This window comes from Teleopsis dalmanni, chromosome 2 (genome assembly GCF_002237135.1).
Source record: "Teleopsis dalmanni isolate 2A chromosome 2, ASM223713v2, whole genome shotgun sequence".
Lineage (NCBI taxonomy): Eukaryota > Metazoa > Arthropoda > Insecta > Diptera > Diopsidae > Teleopsis > Teleopsis dalmanni.
The window spans coordinates 66,392,855-66,413,849 of NC_051847.1; the positions used below are offsets into that span (position 1 = coordinate 66,392,855).

The 20,995-nt window shown below is 28.6% G+C and overlaps 1 protein-coding gene across 3 annotated transcripts in view; it reads left to right on the forward strand.

The window, feature by feature from the left end:
• LOC119679890 (protein dead ringer-like) overlaps nt 1–20,747 on the forward strand; it is a gene marked incomplete at its 5' end in the record, with an annotated part of 95,423 nt that extends 74,676 nt beyond the window's left edge. For 2 of the 3 annotated variants that reach the window (XM_038092475.1, XM_038092478.1), the window contains 5 exon segments: nt 14,769–14,916; nt 15,020–15,498; nt 17,778–17,901; nt 19,483–19,966; nt 20,036–20,747. In XM_038092475.1, the coding sequence (XP_037948403.1) occupies nt 14,769–14,916; nt 15,020–15,498; nt 17,778–17,901; nt 19,483–19,966; nt 20,036–20,478 (1,678 nt within the window). In that variant the 3' untranslated portion in view covers nt 20,479–20,747. 3 annotated transcript variants of the gene reach the window in all.
• Between the last annotated feature and the right edge of the window lie 248 nt (nt 20,748–20,995).

The window sequence follows — 20,995 nt, forward strand, 5'->3', positions numbered from 1 at the left end:
TATTATTATTATTGCACAACTGCACCGGCTATCCGTACATACGTATAGAGTAATATAGTATTTAGTAAGTACAACTGTGTATGGATACTATCTTTTTTAGGAATTCGGTAGTTTTGTTTAATTTTATGGACTGAGTTTAATTAATTGGCTTGCCACCTATAAATCGCTCTATTGTGCTTTTTCTTGTTGAGATTTAAGATAATTTTTATGTGGCACACTCAAAGGTTTTCCCGGTTTTAATGGTCATTAATATTAAAACACAATAATAATAATCTATTAAAATTTTATAATATATATAATATACCACAAGCTCTTAGTTAAAATTTTCACTAAATCACATAGGCTAACATTGCACTTCTCAGTTAAAAACATTACTTAAGTCCTAACAATATTGTTTTTTATAATTAATTTTTATTATAAAAACAAAAGAAAATTGTTTTTTTTTTTTGCTTCTCTTTAAGAATAAAAATTTATTAATTTTATAGGTAATATATTACGGAGCATAAAAATTAAATCACTTTTAATTAAGTACTTAATAATATGTTATCTATATGTTAAAATGTGGTTAAACTAAATCACTTTTATGAGTATCTTGCTGAGAAGTAACAAATTTCCATTAAAATATTTTCATAACAATTATTGTATAAATAAATCAGTCTAATTAGTTACTGATATTTAATGAAAGATAAAAAGAAATCTCTATATGGGATAGAAGTGATTAAAATTGGAGAAAAGTTAACTATAATAATTGTGTGAGTTTTAGTTTAACTATACAGTTACTTTGGATACTGTTCAAAATCAATCATTAGACGAATCTAAAAGATTTGTTTATACTACGTTCAGATATGTTCTTTTGTGCCTAACTTTATCCATACCATATCTATATAAAGATATAGGTAGTTATTTACTCCTATAGAACTTTTATATTACTATATAATATATATTTAGAATTTACCTAAATGCACAAATTCTGACATATTTATTACTAAGTTAGTGTTGACACAAAGTCTTCTCTCCGAGACCAAATTCAAATCGAAATTTCACTCCTCAATATTTTTCTCAAAATTTTGGTTTACTTTGAAAACAACAACAATTTCGAATTCTAGTTGAGCATGAGTTTCTGTTCTGCTCAAAAAGTGTTCGGATTTTGTAAATAAAACACACAAAATTAAATTTTATTCCAAATTTATTTTATCTCCTTCAAAATATGCTCCTTCTGAAGCGATACACATATGCCAACGCTTAACCCAATCTTCCATACACTTTTCGTAGGCCCGTACAGGTATGGCTTTTAGTTCCTTCAGCGAATTCTCTTTTACCGATTCAATCGACTCAAAACGCTTACCACGAAAGGGCAATTTGAGTTTCGGGAACAGGAAAAAGTCGCACGGCGCCAGATCTGGCGAATATGGTGCCTGAGCGATGACAGTGGTGTCGGGTTTGGTCAAAAAATCGCGTATAACAAGAATTTTCCATAGTAAAAATCGCTGAATACACTTGAGGTAGTTTCACATTAACAGCTGCTGTAAACAAACTAATTGACAGATGGCGCTCAAATTTGTACCATATGTCAAGAAAGGGTGTACCAACATAACAAAAGAAAATTTTTGAAAAAGGTCTATTACTTAAGTAATTAACAAACAACAAAATCCGGATACTTTTTAAGCAGAAAGTAACATAACCCTAACCCAAAAGAATTTGGTTGGAGTTTTTGATGGAACCAGACTGAAATAGAGGAAATGCATCAGGGCCTGGTTTCTTATATTTCATTTAATTGTCCCAACTGGTGATGTTTTGCTTATTTATTATGTTGTGTCTACTATATATAAATATATATAAATAAGACAGAAATTTAGGGAAATCTTAAGTTAATGTCTTAATAATATTATAATTGATGATAATTTAATTATTTATTTCCTGAATGGCAAATCTAATATATGTAAGTTATTCAGTCTTTCAACATATTTAGTTTCATACACTCCCATTTTCTGAATGGGAAATCTAATACATGTAAGCTTTACAGTTTTCGAACATATTCACTTTCATTCTGTAGCGTCAGAGCTAATGAATGAGATATATTATCAGTTATATATCTCATCATAACGGAACATTTGATATATTATATAAGCTACATCTAGATCTTTATTAATATGTTCGTTTTAAATAAAGCAGGAACTCTGCATAATAATAAGGGTTCCTTATAAGACTCAGATTTTGGACCTTTAAATCAGTCAATTTTTTTGTTTCTCAGTTTGTTTTAGGTTTTTGCTCAGCCTGAGTTTCACTCAGTTTAATAACTAAACCAATGTGTTTATAAGTACTTAGTTTTTAAGCAACTTGATATGCAATGTCAGAATCGCTAATGACAGCCATTTTGAGCGCTTTTAGCAAGAAAATGCTAAATTTCCATCAAATTTTAAAATCTAAAAAAATTTTTGTTGTTGTCTTTTCATATCTATTCGAACAGTTCTAACTTTTAAATAGTTTCTTTATGTCATAAGACGCGGCACTTTCGATAAAAAACAATTAACTTTAAAATCTAACGTTTTCTGTTTATGAAAAAAAAATTTAAATATTATAAAGAAATAACTATGTAATGGAAAATAAGCTGAATATTACCAAAGTTTCACAATACTTCATACATCAATATTTATAAATTTTTGTTCCCCATAAAATCCATCTTAAAATATATATAAATCAATATTTTAAAACATAAATTCTTTTCCTGTAATTATTATTATTTTTTTTTTTTTTTGATAGTATTTGTTGCATCTATTTTTATATAAAAAATGGATCATCTTCTTCCTTAATTACGAGTTTTTTAATTGCTTTGGGCCACTCAAATATTTTCATTTGGCAATAGAATAGCTTGCATATATGGTATATAAGGTATTTGTATAAGTGAAACCAATTTAAAATAAATAAAATTTAGTAAAATGAATAATGTTGTAAAACTATAATAATAATATCATAATATGTATAAGTGGAAAATAACTATTCGATATTAATTTATTAAATAACAAAATGAATATAAACAAGTAATTAAATTAAATATTTAAATAAAATTCAAATAAGTAATTTAAATTTTTGAGGTAAAAAGAGTTTTTGAAACATTTTTTAAAAGGGTTAATGTTTGTTGAAAAATAGTTACCAATAATAATAATTTTAAAGAAAATTTTTATGAATCTTTAAATTTTCAAAATTCCATGAAATAATTATTAACTGCTAATTATGCCTAATATTTCTTAAGTTAAATTTCTCCATGGTTTTATATTATTGTTAAACTATATCCTTATAGGCCAGATTAACACATTCGAGATGAAATATTTGCGAAGAAAGTTTTCAAAACATTTTGAGTTATTTATTATCATAATTGTATTATTACTAATTATTTTCAACTTGGGGTGTTTGCACTGAGTCAAATTTTCTGGATATAAAGTAGAACTGATCCTAAAATAGGATCGAATCTTATTTTTTCATTCGATATAAGATGCCGAACTAAGTTATATCTTTTGGGAAAAATCCCATAACTTGCTTTAAGGTCTTACTTTTTTGGCTATAAAACTCTATTAAAGCTCTATTAAAATAAGTTCCCAGTTTTGTAATGTGATAATTCTACCCACCGTTTGCTGTCAAAATGTTTGCAATTATTTATAAGTTGCTATTATTTAGAGTTATAGACCCCTTAAGTTGTTTTACGTTTTAGGTTTAGAATTTCTATAAGCGATGATGGTTGCATAAACTTGCATAAACTTGAATTTGGTTATTATATCTCACTTGAAATCGGTATATATCTAATGGTGTCATGACCCTTGGATGTCAAATTAACGATGTTGGTGTGTTTTCGTCAATCTATGATATACAACTCTTTTTTAAAATAGCATAAGGTAGTTAGCAAAGACCGTTTGTGAAGTGATTTAACAAATCTAGCCGTCCATAAACCTAGCTAAAGCTCAGAAACTGATTAACTGGAGTAGAACCGAAATCAGTAATATTATCTTTACATATTATCTTTTGAGATTGGCAAAAGTCTAATGTATAATCCATTTCTAACTTTTGATCTTTGCGGCTTCTGTAAAAACAAAGAAGATGAATTGTTAAGCTTTTATCTTATGTGCAGATGCCCAGTCTTAGAAAAGTAAGATCTATAATGTATGAGAACCATTTTTTGAGCACCAGAAATTATCTCTGGAGCACCAGAAATGTGTCAGAAATTGACATTGGACACTGCAGTGATGTTAAATCATTTAAGTGTTGATTTAAGTAGTTCTTAAAATAGAAATATAAGTGACAGAAGCCATCTTTACAAAGGAATCAATAGATCACTAATGAAGGCGATATTTTGTAAAAAAAATTCTAGGTTAACGTTATCAACCTAGAGACAGTCAATTTATACTCTGACATATACTCTTATACTTTTATTTAGCTTCAATTAATAAATAAAATATTGAAAGACAAATAAATTAAAATAAAATAAACAAAATGAAATATAATAAAATGATATAAAAATCATTAATTAAACTTAAAAACAATACAATTAAATTAAAAAAATGGAATAAACTGAAATAAAATAAAATAAAGTAGAATAAAATAAAATAAAATAAAATAAAATAAAATAAAATAAAATAAAATAAAATAAAAAAAAAATTAAATAAAAATAAAATAAAATATAAAAAAGTAAAATAAAATATAAAAAAAGTAAAATAAAAAAAAAATAAAACGAAGTAGAATTAAACAAAATAAAATGAAATAAAATCAAATAGAATACAATAAAAGAAAATAAAATAAAATACAATTAACAAAAAATGAAAAAAATAAACATAAAACTAAAATAAAAAAATTTGAAATAAAAAACAAAAATACAAAATAAATAAAAAAAAATTAAATTAAGAAAAATTAAATAAAAAAATAATTTACTATAATAAATAATTCAATAAAATTAAATAAGTAAAATCAAATCAAATAAAACAATATAAAATAAATTAAAAAAAAATAATGTAAACTAAAATTAAATAATACAAAAAAAAATTGCTCATCAGCAAATAAAAAAAATAAAGGAATATTAAAAGCGCTATATGAAACCTTTCACTATTAAAATATACATGCAAAGATTAAATGATTTAAATATTAGTAGCTATTTTTTAGTGATCAAAATAGGTCAAAGTATCTGTTATATTTTAAAGTGAATTAATTTTACTAATTTTTTTTTGATAAATAATAGCTGAACAATTGGTTCGTTACCTGTCAAGTAAATTGAATTACTTGACATAAAATATTTGTTCCCCATAAAAAGTTTATACAATCTCTTTAAATCTATTAATAATGAATCTATTAATAATGATAAATAAATTAATATTTTAATATATATAAGTAGTAATGAAAATATATTAAATTGAAAAAGGAAAAATAATAAATATATTTAAATTAATTTATTTTTTAATTATTATAATGATTTTAATTAATTTTGTTTTTAATATAATTTATTTTAATTAAAAGCTTTCTTATTGAAAAATATGGTTTGAAACAATTTCTTTTTATTACTGAATATTATATTATTTTTATTATTTTTATTATTTTTTTATTCTTATATGTATGAACAAACAAATTAAAATGATTGAAAGTTTTTTTCTATACTCGTATATTAATGCATCATGCGCTGTAGTTGGTCTTCAAAATGGCGTTCACACTACATTTTTATTATGGTGATTATAATAATCGAAAATGGTAACAAAAGAAAATTGATAAAAATTTGAATAAAATAAAAGCTAACCAATCAGAGCAGCGCATTTGAAAAGTAGTATTTTTGCTATGATGATAAGAAAATAATAACAACGTATGAAGAGAGAAAAAAAAAAGATAAGGTAAAGCACAAAAGTTTCATATATGATAAATGAATAAAATGGCGATCATGCGTTTACTTATACATTTAATTGTTTGTAATTTAAATCAATTAATCGTGATATTTGTTCAATAATTTTTAATAATATATATAGCTATGAGGTATTTTTAATAATATATAGTATATTGATATATTATTAAATTTTGTATAAGAATATGTCTTATATATTGTATTGAAATATAACATCATGATAGAGAGGCAGATAAGGAAAGGGTTGAAGCTCCCATCAGTTGAATAGATGCACTGTATAAAATGTCTATTAAATATCAGAGTCTGCAGTAAAAACCGATAATATATTTCGATGACCAATCAAGTCAACGATTAATGCTCCACTGAAGCTTTGAAATCACGGGAACTTATTTTCTGCCAATAAAGTACAATCTTGGTTAACCAAGTTTTTACGAGTACCAAAAAATTGTCACAACTTATGAAAGAAAATATGTGAAGCAACAACAACGCTCTTAAAATCCCTTTTTTTGAGTTAGGTTTCACTCTCAAAAAATTCAGTTCCGGCAAAATCAAAAATCATTCTTTTGTGAATATTTACTTAAAATATATTGAAAAATTCCAGTCATCCGTTGAAGTCATACCTTCTTCTTATTTAGCACTACAGTCCAGTGTGAACCGTGGGCTCCCTTACGATTTGTCTCCATATGTCCTGATCTTCTGCTATTTCCTTTCAGTTCAGTACTCCAATCGTTCTTGCATCACCATACAAATTCTTATCCTATCTTGCTCTTAGCCTATCTCTTCAATTTCATTATTTGTTTGTCTTTCGCGAACTAATTTTCTTTCGAAAATGTTTATAGCTTCTTCATCCGCCTTCGTCATTGTTCATTGTTCTGAGCTATATACAGCTATCGGTTTTATTATTGTCCTATACATTCGTAACTTACTTTCTTTATATAGGAATCTTGAATTCATTAAGTCCAAATATTTGTATAAACATCTATTTGCTGCCTGTATTCAATTTTTTTTATACAATTCTGCCATCATTATTGTTGCTAATCAGCACACCCAGTTAGGTTAAGTTGCTTACAATCTCAAAATCATATCAATCATATATCAAAAGAATAAGATAAAAAGTTCTCACCATTGCTCTTTTATTATTCATTTTGTTTTCTTTTCTTAAATTAATTAATTTTTAGTGTTCACAATTTTTATATTTCATTTTGTTGTGGAACACAATAAACAACATTTGTCAAAAAAAAGCATTTAACATAACATAGTTAAAAAGTGTTGCCAATTTGTTTCAATCAGACTTAATGAAGTTTTTTTACAACTCTGAAAATAGAAATTACGGCTTCTATCAATGACAACAGCTACTAGCTCACTATTTCTTTGTGGGAAAATAATTTTAAAGCATTGCATTCGACATTTTCGCTTTAAATCAGTTGATTTATTTCTAATGAGTTCATTTATGTGAAAGCGCTTTGTAGGGTAAGTTATTCTCATTAGCGGCCTTAATGAGCAAAACTGCCTAAATGAAACAAGTGGAAACATGGCATTACCATTAAAGTAGTAGAAAATTGTGTCTTATTATCTGTTTAGGATCATGTATGTACTCCTTTCAGATTATCTTATCTTTTTTGCATTTTTTTTGCAAAATCGTCCTGACAGATCTATTAGAGATTATACTTCTAAAGAATAGTACCATTGTTTAGATAGATCCACTTATAATTATAACTGAATTTTTTAGCGCTTTCTAATATAAATATTTTTAAATTCTAGTTTAAAATTATTTAACGGAAACGTATTTTTTGTGATTTCTGGAAAACTGTTTGACTTTAAAATAGATCAACAGTCATGTCTCAGACAAATTACTTAAGAAACTAAAACATCCGTGAGCTATAAACAAATGTCAATAACGTGTAGAACTAAACAAATTGATCATTTACGACTTGTTAAGAATTTTTAGTAGTTTTTTATGAGTGTAGAATTAAATTTTTATTGCTTTGATTAATTACAATTCGCATTGATTAATGACATCAAATCGTTCTGTGGAGAAATACAAAATGCATTTTCTTGCTCGTAACTCATTCAATAATGTTGCCATGTAACCATGTGGCCATGTTTCCATGTGACCATGTTTCCATGTTCAATTTGCTGCCGGTTAAGAGTGGAACCAACTTTGTGTGCAAGAAACAATCAACTTTTTGATATGCAGCCAAAGAATTGACGCCTGCGCGAATGCTTCAAGCCATGATTTTCCGTAGTTTAAAGTAAACAAAGGCAAAAAGGCATTGCCATACAAATGCATATGTATTTTTACATATTTATATGGCAACATTAATTCATGTTTGCATATTCGTATGCAAGCACTTTTATTTCATTTCAAAATTATAATACATTTTGTTTGGCTATTAATTTTAAATGTTTTATTTTAGCCCGGAGATATGAGACAATAATTCATAAAAATGTTCATTTAAATTTGTTAAAGAAAAATGGTGTAATTAATTTTTGGATTTGATGGATAAAATTGGATTTGAAATGATTATGAGTAGTTCTCGTCTGGAGGATATAATAAATAAGTTACTCATTTTTATTATTGAAAATTCAATTAAAAAATATTTCATAAGATTAAATGTACAATTTTTTTTTTAATTATTTTGTTATTGCAAAATTATTATTGTTATTGATTTAACTTTACTTATTACTAATGAAATAGTAATATTCTGGTTATTATTTTGTTCGCAATTAATAAATCTTTAAGGTATGAGTCAGTTAAGCAGTTTCATATTAAATTTATAATATATAATAGCTTCATTTTTCAATATATATTAAATCATTTATTCTTAATTTGTTTATTTGCCCCTTCATACTTTTTATGGAAGGAGTTATTGCTCAATATAGAAATATTTAATAAATAGTCAATCTGGATAAATAGTCAATCTGGAAAAATAGTCAATCTGGAGAAATAGTCAATCTGAATAAATAGTCAATCTGGATAAATAGTCAATCTGGATAAATAGTCAATCTGGATAAATAGTCAATCTTGATAGATAAGCCCGGATGTTGCATTTATCAATTTCACAGAATAAGTGTTTTTTTTTATTAACGAGGACTTAAAAGCATCAAAAGCCTGAGTCAGTACAGTACTTTAATCCACTAAAAACATGTCCTCATGCCCGGACGGAAAGTCCCTCCAGGAACTATCGTAAAGCATTACGTCAGAAGACGTCCTAAGCATCAGCTTAAATCATTAGTTATGTCGTCTGAGTTAGTATTTTTCCGATTTCTTGAGAGGAGACCTCTTCGCTGGCACGAAGTCGTTAAATGACTTGAGTCACGATCCTCGTAGCAGCAGTCGATATCATTCGCCATGTATCCGGTAGCTTATCATGTTATCAATTTTCCATGTAAACAGGCTTTGTTGAAATGTGGAGAGGAGAAAAGAACATGGTTTGCATCCTTCACAACTGGGATTAAACGAATCCTTTTCGTGCTTGAAACGGGAAAGATACTGTTTAAAGACTCCATGTGCGGTTAGGATCTGAGTGAGATAGAAATCCACCTGACCTTGCATTCTGTGTATTCACACATTAAGATTTGGGATCAGGGTATGTGCCCACGTCCCTTTCATAGAGTCATTCCACCGTTGTTGCCATGAAAAAATGATAGCGCGGCGTGCCACAGAGGAGGGATATAAATTTATTTTTTTTTTAACAAGTGAATGTCAAAATGTTAGCTAACAATAATATTAAATACAAAAGAGTAAAATGTGTCACTTTACAGCACTAAAAAGTGCTCCATGTCTTTCTCAGCTAACAGCAGTTTACATAACTTCATTGTATGTAACATTTATATAAACATTTTTAATGTGTAGACATTTCAAGGCATTATCTTTCTGTCAGTGCAGTAATTCGATGAGCTCTGTTGCAAGATTTTTTATAGGACTCTATTTTTTTATATTTTGATTCAGTTGAAAATTTATATTATATTATGAGATAAAAATAATATTTCTTTCTTGATTAGAAATACTCCATGTTCAAATTTATATTGTGATTGAATGTACACTCAGAAAAATAATTTAGTTGATTTAACCAGATTTCAAGTTAATGTCTGGTCAAAATATATTGGTTTTCATATCTTGAGTTAATATTTTTCTAATCAAATTTGCAGGTAAAATAAACCTGTGTGTAGTAGGACCATTTTTTTCTGACTGTATGAATCTCAACTGTTCTATTGAAAGCGATTATTTTGAAGATGAAATTTGAAATATTATAGATGAATTAATCGCATTAAAATGTAGAAAATAATTTTAATATTATTTTTTAATTTAATATATTTTGGTGTCTCAAGTCCCACAATCATCGGAGGGTTTTCTCCCGTCAAAATTTGCTCGATAATTAATCAGTGCTCTTTACATATGCATGACATGATATGTATTTGAAATTATAATTTTATATCTCTCTTCATATGTGGTCCAAGATTTTAAAGGATATTACTATATTTATGGCAAAAAAATTAAAAAAAAAAAGAAATTTATAAGGAAAAATTTATATATTTGCCGTTTAATTAATAAACACTACAGAAATCAATTAACATTTCAGCCTGAAGTGTATGTAAATCAAATAAACTCAGATGCACATATAAACTGCACCTTCACTCGCAAGGCAATATCATCTCCATTCGCCTCGTCTCGTCTCGTCTCGTTTGTGTTAGCATCCTTTCTGAAGTTGGCTCTTATAAAATAAGCTGAACGGCCTGGCCTTATGAATTTTAGCGTTGCATGAATTTGTAAGCGGTTAACATTTACAATATTTCATGTAAATATTAAACGGGAAATCAGAAGAAATCATTTTAAACTCACAAAATGCAAACATGCAAACATGCATTGCACCTCGAATATGCTAAACAGACAGACCTGGTAGAGAGACAGATCAACAGATAGACAGACAGACAGACAGACAGACAGACAGAGAGATAGACAAACAAACAGATAGACAGACGGACATCAAGTTCAACGTACAAACAATTGACAGACAATCGTCTTACGTTATGGTCGGGAAGAGAAGAAACGGAAAACGTTTAACGTATCTCAGTATCGCCTTTAAGAATTTTATATCAATAGTAAATAACGTATTCCCTTAATGCATCACTGTAAATGGAATGATGATGCTAATGATGATAATCATAATAATCACGGTAATCATGGCCAATATGATTTCAGCTTTAATTACACTGGTGAACAAAAGTCATATATTGTTTTTATTGTTTTTAAATAAAATTCCATTTAATACGAGTACGGTTGTATGTAATTAAAAACAAATAACGTCTACTTTATTAATATTTTTATTAACTATTATTATAGAAAAAATTTTATTATTAAATCAATATTTTTACGTGTGCTCTTGCTGAAAGACAAATATTTTAATAATTTATTCTTTCAATTAATAATAAACAATAATTAAGTGAAGTTAAAAAAAGTGGCAATTCAGTAAAATAATTGCAGTTTTTATCTGGAAGTTTCGAATTTAATTGTTATTTTAAGAAAGTTAAATAACATGCTTTTGTTTTCAAGCAGAAAAGTCATATTCTAAAGTCAACTTTTTGAGTACAGCCTTCTCACGGCACGAGCTAACTGCTTAATTAACTTAAGTTGTTGCTTTTATATATATGTATTTGTTATTTCAATTTGTCTTAAGCTTGTTTTATAATTCATAATAATTTTTTTTTGTTGAGACTGCAAGTACCAGGAGTCGAACTTGTGCCCTACCAAATTTCAAGCTCAGAGTCAGCGCTCCTTAACCAACTGATACAAAGCCGTACTTGACTTTTTTGTTCGCATGTTTTTCTGGAGTTTTGATAATTTGCTGTGAAAGTTTTATTAACAAATTCACTTGCTGTGTTTATATTAGTACGAAATCATAATCATAAAAATCAGTGCATGTAAATTTCACAAATCGAAACATCAGTCATATACCTGTCTACATCGATGAAGCACAAATCCCTCACGCGAATACTGCGAAATACTTGGGTATGACTTTGGACGCTAAACTAAGATGGAGCGAGCACATAAAAAAGAAAAGAAGTGAATTAGATCTTAAATTCAAATCGTTGAAATGGTTAATCGGCAAAAAATCAAAACTATCGCTTTTCAATAAACTTGTATTATACAAACAAATATACCAATCTGGACATATGGAATACAGCTATGGGGTTGCGCAAGCAGAACACAAATTTCCATCATCCAAAGATTCCAAAATTTCATGCTACGGAGTGTAACAAACGCGCCATGGTACGTGAGAAATTCTGACTTACATCGTGACCTTGGAGTGACAACAGTACAGGAAGAAATTCACACCAAAGCCAAATCACACCAAGATAGACTTAGTTGTCACATAAATGCTGAGGCGCATTTACTAGCGACAACTGAGCCAATACGCCGTCTAAAGCGCCGAAAGTCGTGCGATCTTTGGGCTTAAATCATTGAAATATAGTACAATTAATTTATTATTGCGTGGAATCGCCTAATCTATTTAAATTTAAATTGCTTGTTAGTTATCTAATAACTAGTTGCTTTATGTCTTGTTTTGTTTTATTTATTGTTCTTTAAAATCATATATAATAATAAAACAATTTATAAAAAAAAAAAAAAAAAAAAAAAAAAATAATCATAAACCAGCTGTATAATAATAAAATTAATTAATCATATTTTTTTATTTTTAATTGTTAAATTTCAATACTATTCTGTTTGTAGAGGCATTATTTGTTGCACGATTTATATATTCTTTCTTATATAAAGAACCTAATCTAAGAACGTAATATTGAGAAACTCATGCTTACGTTACTCCACGATTCGCACGGACGAACCCAATATTTTGTGAATATAAGTTGTAATTTAATGTCAAATTTTTTGAACGGAACTGACTATTATATTTATATAGAAACTAGTATATTTTATAAAGAGATTTTTTTCGAATAGTAAGAAACAACAACAACAAAAAATCATTTTATATTAGGGGTATTCAGGCAACTGATTCGTTGCTTAGTAGTTGATTACAACAAAAATTTGCACACAAAAATGAAACTAAGCAGGGAATCAACTATTTCGGTGATTCTCAGATTAGTACAAATTTGATTAATAGTGCTGCCAGTCCCAAGTGTCGTAATAATAACTTAAAATGAACTTTTGTATAGGTATTTGTTAGCCATCTCTCTCAGCTGTTTGAATTGTGTGTAAACAATTTTCACTGTTAACGTATGTTTCGCTTTTGCTGTTGATGCGAGTGCTGCCAAGGCATTTACACACAACAAACTAATCAGATTACGCATTTTGGGTCGTTCAAGCAACTGATTAACATCAAAATGCTAAATTTTTTTATATGAAGTTTTTGAATCAACTAAGCAACGAATCTCAGTTGCCTGAATACCCCTATTATTTTAATTAATTGAGTTTTTAGCTGTCCATATAGCTGTTTGGAGTATTTTCTTCATTATTCTGCGATAAAATTCATGCTTCTGTGCCATACAAAGCACATGTAGAATGAGTGATATATAGATTGTGAGTTTTGTCTGTCGGGAGGTCAAAAAGTGTTAATGTTCGTTAAAGTGAGTTGTCAAAAAGGGTCCAAATAGTGTTTGTTCAAGACAGCTGTTTGTGGAAAAAGAGTTTAATTTGGCGAAATAATGTTTGTTCAAGAGTTAAATTGGTTGAAATAGTGTTCGTTTAAGAGAGTTATTTAGTCAAAAGTATTAAATTGATGCAAATAGTTTTGTTCAAGAGAGCTGTTTGTGGAAAAAAGACTAAATTGATCGAAATAGTTTTTGTTTGCGAGAGCTGTTTGGCCCGAAAGAGTGAAATTGGTTCAAATAGTGTTCGTTTAAGAGAGTTATTTGGTCAAAAAGTTTTATATTAGACCAAATAGCGTTTGCTCAAGCGAAGTGTTTGGCCAAAAGGGGTCAAATTGGTCTAAATAGTGTTAAAAATAATATCCAAATTGAGTAAAAATTTCGTGTTAAAGAGGATGTTCGCTTAATAGGAGTGCCCGTTAGGAGTGTTTATACCATATATAATGTTTCAATAAATAATAAAACAATGCACGAAGATATTTACTTAATGGAAAGAAAAAACCATGTAGACTGGTGTTAATCGATTTATAAAACTATGAACGTTTAATTTGTGTATTTAATGAAACTGTTCAATGTTTGATTTATAAATTTCTGCTTAAAACAACAAAGTCAAAATAAATACCCACACACATTCGTATGCTTACATATATACATACATACATACATACTCATTAAATGAATGTACAGTTTTTAAGAAATCAATGGGTGTTTGTGTGTTTGTTTGGTATGTAAAGTAACATGAAAAATAGCATCACCTGAACGCACACATACACGTACACGTACACGTACAACCTGTAGATTTTTCGTTCCTCGCGTTTATTTGCGTTGCCATCACTTGATGGACAACGAGCCTCATGTCACTTACTCCTCCTCAAGTCTTCTTTCCTTCGAGTGCAACACTGTGAATGAGTTGTGCTCTGGGATGCTGCACTCGGTGTCTGTGGCATCAAGCACTTTTAATGTTTTGTTGTTGTTGCTTTTTTTGTGTTTGTGTAAACGCATCCATTAGCATTTTTTAATTTAATTAACACAATCAAAATGTTGTTGTTGTATTTTGTTGTTGTTGTATTTGTTGTTGTTATTGGTTATTAATGCTGATTATCAAATTGACTTTGCTTGTTTTATTAGCGGCGAAGTAGTTTTTCTTCGATATTCCGTTTTTCCAACTTCGATATGCAAATTTAACTTTAACAAAAATAAAATAAAAAATAAAATAAAAATCTAAAAAAAAAAACTAAATACAAACAAAACAAATTATTCATTGTTTATATTTGTTTTTATTTTTTTTTTGCAGATACATGAAATATCTTTATCCATACGAATGTGAAAAGAAAAATCTCAGTTCACCTGCGGAATTGCAAGCCGCAATCGATGGCAATCGTCGTGAAGGACGTCGTTCCAGTTATGGACAATATGAGGCAATGCACAATCAAATGCAAATGGTGAGTTCTTACATATATATAATATATATAATATTAAAAAAATAATAAAATCTCAACTTTATAAATTCTTTTTTTTTTTTCTTTCTCTTTCTCTCTAAAACAGCCACAAATGGCACGTCCTTTATCTGGTGGCATGCAACAAATGTCACCCCTGGCATTGGTTACACATGCAGCATCGGCTGCTGCTAATCAACAAGCTCAAGCTGCTGCTGCTGCTGCGGCCGCACATCACAGACTGATGGCGCCCACATTTGGGCAAATGCCAAATATCGTAACACATGAAATCGAAAAACGTATGATGGAATATATAAATATGATGCAGGGAAAAAAGGATCAAAGCGCTTTAGGCGCTAATGCCGGCATTAATGGTAGTGGCAGTAGTAGTGGTACACCACATCAACAGCCACAACAACAACGTCAACGTTCGCAAAGTCCCGAAATCACTACACGTGAAGCACTGAATGCTCTGGAAATGTCACGTGTTGCACTTTGGCAAATGTATCACAACAACACAAGTCCACCGGCCTCAGTCAATGCTTCACCTCAGGGTGCAGCAGAAATACAACGCGTTGAACCGCAACGGTGAGTTTCCGAATACATATTTTATATAGATGTATACATATTTGTATTTATTATGTATTTATTATTATATATAGTGTATTGTATAGAGGGCGCCTTCTAACTAAAATTGCTATAAATTTGTTCATGAGGCAATACTACATCCATATTTCATCTAATGACAGCTTACTATGCTTTCCATTTTATTGTTTTTTGGAAAAAAAATATGTACGTAATAGAATTTAATCTCCCAAAGCGCTATATTTTGACAGAAATACAAATATTACCGTTATATATATAATATATGTATATCTCTATATCTCTATATATTTATATATTATATACCTCTTTCATATGTCAAACCGTTACATATTATAACAAAACTGATAGTGTTGCAAAACGTTGTCGTCAAACAAAAAAAATTCCCGTAGAAGTGCTTCGAATGGGGACCACAAATGTTTGAACATAATGAGAACACCCATGCATTAAATATTTAGAAATGAGGTCTAATTACAGGCTGCCAATGGATGTTCCAAAAAAAATTGGGTTCGACAAGCGAAAGAGTTGTTATATTCGTCAATAGACTTATATCATCATCTTTTGTGGGTTAAACTGGGCCAGTACAAAACAAATGATCAAGAAGAGGCAAAATCATATGCGGCTGGAGTACTGGGAAGACTTCTCAGGATTTAGACAAAGTAAATCACTGATAAAACCATACTTTCTTAAATTCTCAAAATGTAATTTAAAGTTGATAACGTGTGAGAATGGATGGGTTTGTTTAGGAACAAGAAACTATTAGGGACAAGTAAGATTATTGAGTGGCATCGTTTGTATTGATTTGGGCTATTCGGACGATTGATAGTCACTACTTGTTAATGTGTTTGAACCGTGACGTCAATGTAAATGTGAATGTCGGAAAAGTTTTCTGAAAGGTTAGAACACATTGGGTGTATGGGCTTTCAAACTTTTTGCCGAGAAAAATAGAATGTTTCAACAAGACTGTACCTTTTAACAAAGCTGAAAAACAGTTCTTCATTTTAAACGTACAGTGATCTGAATGGTCATTCATGCTTCACTTCTCGGTATGTGTAATATTGCAGCCTAAACTTAAGACTAAAAAATACCAGAGTGTAGATTGTCACAGATATTACCGCTTCGTAAAAAAATACAAATTATATGTGTTTAATTTTGTGTAGTGTGCAAATTGTTTGTTGACATATTGTTCCGAGAATTAGAAACAAATTCATTAAGTTCATTTGTTTCGCAACATTTATGTTGATTTAACAAAATTCAGTTAAAATAAAAGGAAGAAAATTTGCAATGAGGACCTTCTATGTATAAAATTATATCGTATCCTGATAATATAGGACAATTTTCGCTGTACAATTTAAGCAATTTTAAGACCGTAAAGGTTTTGTTTCAAGGCACATAGTCAGAATTCACCACATCATAATAATTATATACATAAACCATTTAAAAAGGCTGTGTGTACAGAGCATTTGTATTTAAAACTATCGAGAGAAATTCTAGAGCTAGATTAACAATTACACTTAAGTTAATCCTTAAGTGTTTTATACAGTGTCAATAACATTTACTAGAAATTTGAAAAAATGTCATTAATCTTTTTAGCCGAAGTACGTAATTCTAAAATTAAAATACTTTATTTATGTTTTAAGACCATTGTTGCATATAATATATACAAATATATACAATACCTCTAGAGTATTTGTATGAAATTTTCTATATATGGATTGATATTATATTATTTGATATAAATTTATTTTATATTATCTTATATAAATTTATTTTATATTATTTTATGTTATTATATTAGGCAGTTTATATTATTTTTATTTAAATATTTTATGTCTTGAGTTTATTAATATTCTCTAATTCACTACTTGAAGTAATTATATATTTATTTTATATTTTTTAATATAAATTTATATCATATTATATTGAATAAATTTATTTTATATCATTTTATATAAATTTATTTTATATTCTTTAATATAGATTTATTTAATATAATTGTATATAAATTTATTTTATATTCTTTAATATAAATTTATTTAATATTATTTTATATAATTTATATAATTTTATAAAAATTTTTTTTTATATCATTTTATAAAAATTTATTTTATATTTATATTATTATATTAGTTATTTTATATTTATATTATTATATTAGTTATTTTATATTATTTTTACACAAATGTTTTATATCTTGAGTTTTTTATTCCCTAATTCACCACTTAAATTAATTAACACGAACATAAACCAATTTATCGTTCTAGCAGCGAGGCATTAAACCTTTCAGACTCACCACCGAATCTCACCTCTATTAAGCGTGAACGTGAACCATCACAAGAACGTGAAGAATTTCACCATCAGCCGCCACCACCAAAACGTGTCGACAAGGTAATTATTTTTAACAAACTTTATTATAGATAAGACAAAATAGGTTAGCGGAGTAAGAAAGCAAAACTTATTTATTGCTGACTTTTGTTTGAGATTTTATATAAATTTATATTTAATTAATAATAATAAAATATGTATATATTTGAATTATTTATTAATGAGATAAAAAAATTTATTTTAATATTATTTTATTAATATTAAAAATTAATTTTGATTTCACTTCATTAATAAATAAAGTTTTTATTTTTAATACCTGCTGGCTGAGAATTCAATTTTTCAAATAATACACAAATTTTTAAATTAATTTTGAAATTTTTTTTTAAATAAATTAAATATCTAAACGATAAATATAAATTATAGTCGTAATATTGGTGAAAATAAAGTTGTGTGTTATTTAGTTTACAAATATAAAAAGTTTAGTATTATTTAAACAATTAACCAATCAGCCTGGTTGAAAAATAAAAATAATAAAAAATAAATTTTGGTTATTAAAACAATAAATTATTAATCAATTAAAGTTAAAGAAATAATGAAATCATACATTAATGAAAAATTTTTATATTAAATATATAAAATTATTTTTTTTTTGTATTACAAAATATAAACAAAAAGCAAATTCGATAAAGCAATACAATATATTACGAATATTTGTATTTGTAAGTATTTTGGTAGAGTCAAGAATTTTGAACAGTTTTTTTAAAATTTACTTTATGCCTATATATTGTAACTAACTTCTCAAGATATCGGGATTAGTTCGTAAAGTGTTTACATTGATTAGACAATATAGGAAAGACAAACGTCTCCACAATATACAGTATTCTCTTTGAGACCACGGTTGTACTGCAACAAAATTCTTAATATGCCTCGCTTAATAACTCCCGGAAAGTATGATGTTTTTCAAGTGTGGCAAGAAATATTCTAGCTCCATTGATATCACAATATAGTTATTTGCTTAATAGTTAGTTATTATACACAAATGCGCTTATTCCCAATGTGTGTCCTAACTACAGATCTACCCATCATGTGTTGTCCCCCCCATCTATTTCCTTGCCCAACAAACCTTACTACAAAAATTTCTCCGTCTGGATGTTGGTTGACTTTAATTTAAATTTCGCCAGTCTACAATCTATTCTTACCCCTAAACAATCCACCTCTACCTCAAACTACCACTACCTATCCACATCCTAACCCATGTAAACGTATTTGTAACTCCTTTCATGATGCTATATGCTTCATAGAATTCTGCGGGCTACAACAACAACAACACGTGACATATAATGCGAAACAGAGTATGCAATTTTTAAATTGATAAAGTTTTTTCCACTTTAAAATCCGATAACTAAGCTGTATTGACATATAGCATAATGAAGAGAGTTGTGCAAAATAACTGTGTTTATAGAAATTCATTGTCAAATGGAAGTATCCCTAAAATTGGATTTGTGTTCAACCATAATTTAACCATTATAGGGTTATTTCTGATTATATAAATATTCACTTTAACAAATTATTTGTTCTTCATATGACATAGTGAAATGAAATATGATTTAATTCTAAATAAAACTTTTCTATTTTTCTGTGTAGGATCTGTTGCGTGGTGGTATTATGCCTTCTGGTTTTCCTGCTAGTTTCTATTTGCCACACGGTATGGCGGCAGCAGCTGCAGCTGCTAATTTTCACCACAGCACACATCGACAAGACTCTGATGTTGAGAACGAGGATGAATTGGATGAGGAAGGTGAACATAATACGACTGTGAATTCATCGAATGAAGATCAAGAGCGTCAGCGTCTAAATGGACATCATCATCATCATCACCACCACAACAGTAATGCCAGCGGTGTGATAACTGATAAATCAGATGATTCCGCTATAGAAAATTCACCATCCACATCAGCATCGGCGGGAAATGGTCACCTATCACCGGTAACTACAAAGAAGGCACTTCTAACAAAGACGCAACAAAGCAATTTAAGTGAAACTAACGCCAGCACATCAAATAAACAAATTAGTGCTCTGGAAACACTAAGTTTGTTGTCAGGTCTACAGTTTCAAGTAACGAGAAATGGTGAGTAGCATTAATATCTTTAATCTTTTTCAAAGTTAATAACTTTTTATTATTTTTTCACACGCTTAGGAACCAATGAAAATGGGGAACAACAACTCATTGTCAATCTTGAGTTGAATGGCATGAAATACTCTGGCGTGCTAGTTACAAACACGACAACAGCAACAAGTGGCAGCAGCATCAAAAGCAGTACAACAGCTAACATCACCAGCAGCCCGAGTAGCAACAAACATGGCAAGAAACGCGATCCGCTCAAGCAAGCACTTAACAGCAGCTTGCACAGTAATAAGGACAACAGCGAAAGTTTACATGCCAAGGACGACGATATAATGGATGAAGACATGGCGAATGAATTAACAGAAGCGGACGCAGACACAGAAACACTTGCCGACGCTGTAATACCCATGGAAACAACACCACCAAAGGCTAAATTAAGTGCAACTACTGCAATTGCGGCAAATGGGGGCAACAATGTGTCGGCAACAATACAGGACGCATTAATCACAACTTAAAGTGCTACTGCTCCTTTTGCTGTTGCAGCTAGCACTGCTGCTGTTTAATAAGGATTAGAGCAGTCCTTCAACAGTTCTATATTGGAACTAACAAAATAAGTTAAAATTCTGCTGATTGCAAATTTGTTAAGTAGGATTTTTTTAAAAGAGAGTGTGGAGAAAACTTCATAATATTATTCCACTTTGATTTGGAAACAAATTTTAAAGCATGCTTTTAGGCTGTCCCACAAATAAACATGATTTTATTTTATTGCGAACAATAATTTTTACCGTCTACTAAATGTTTGAAAAATAATTAAAAATAAGATTAATTAATTAAAATTAATTTAATAAAATTAATTCGATAAATTTAATTAAATAAAACTGAAAATTTTGCAATAAAAACGAATAAGTCAGGAAGAAGCAAGTAACATATAAAAAAGGAAAAATTTTAAAATTATTAAAAAAATAATTAAAACTAAATTATTTCAAACTAAAGAATCAAATCACTTCACTTAATTAAAAACTTTGCTTAAAT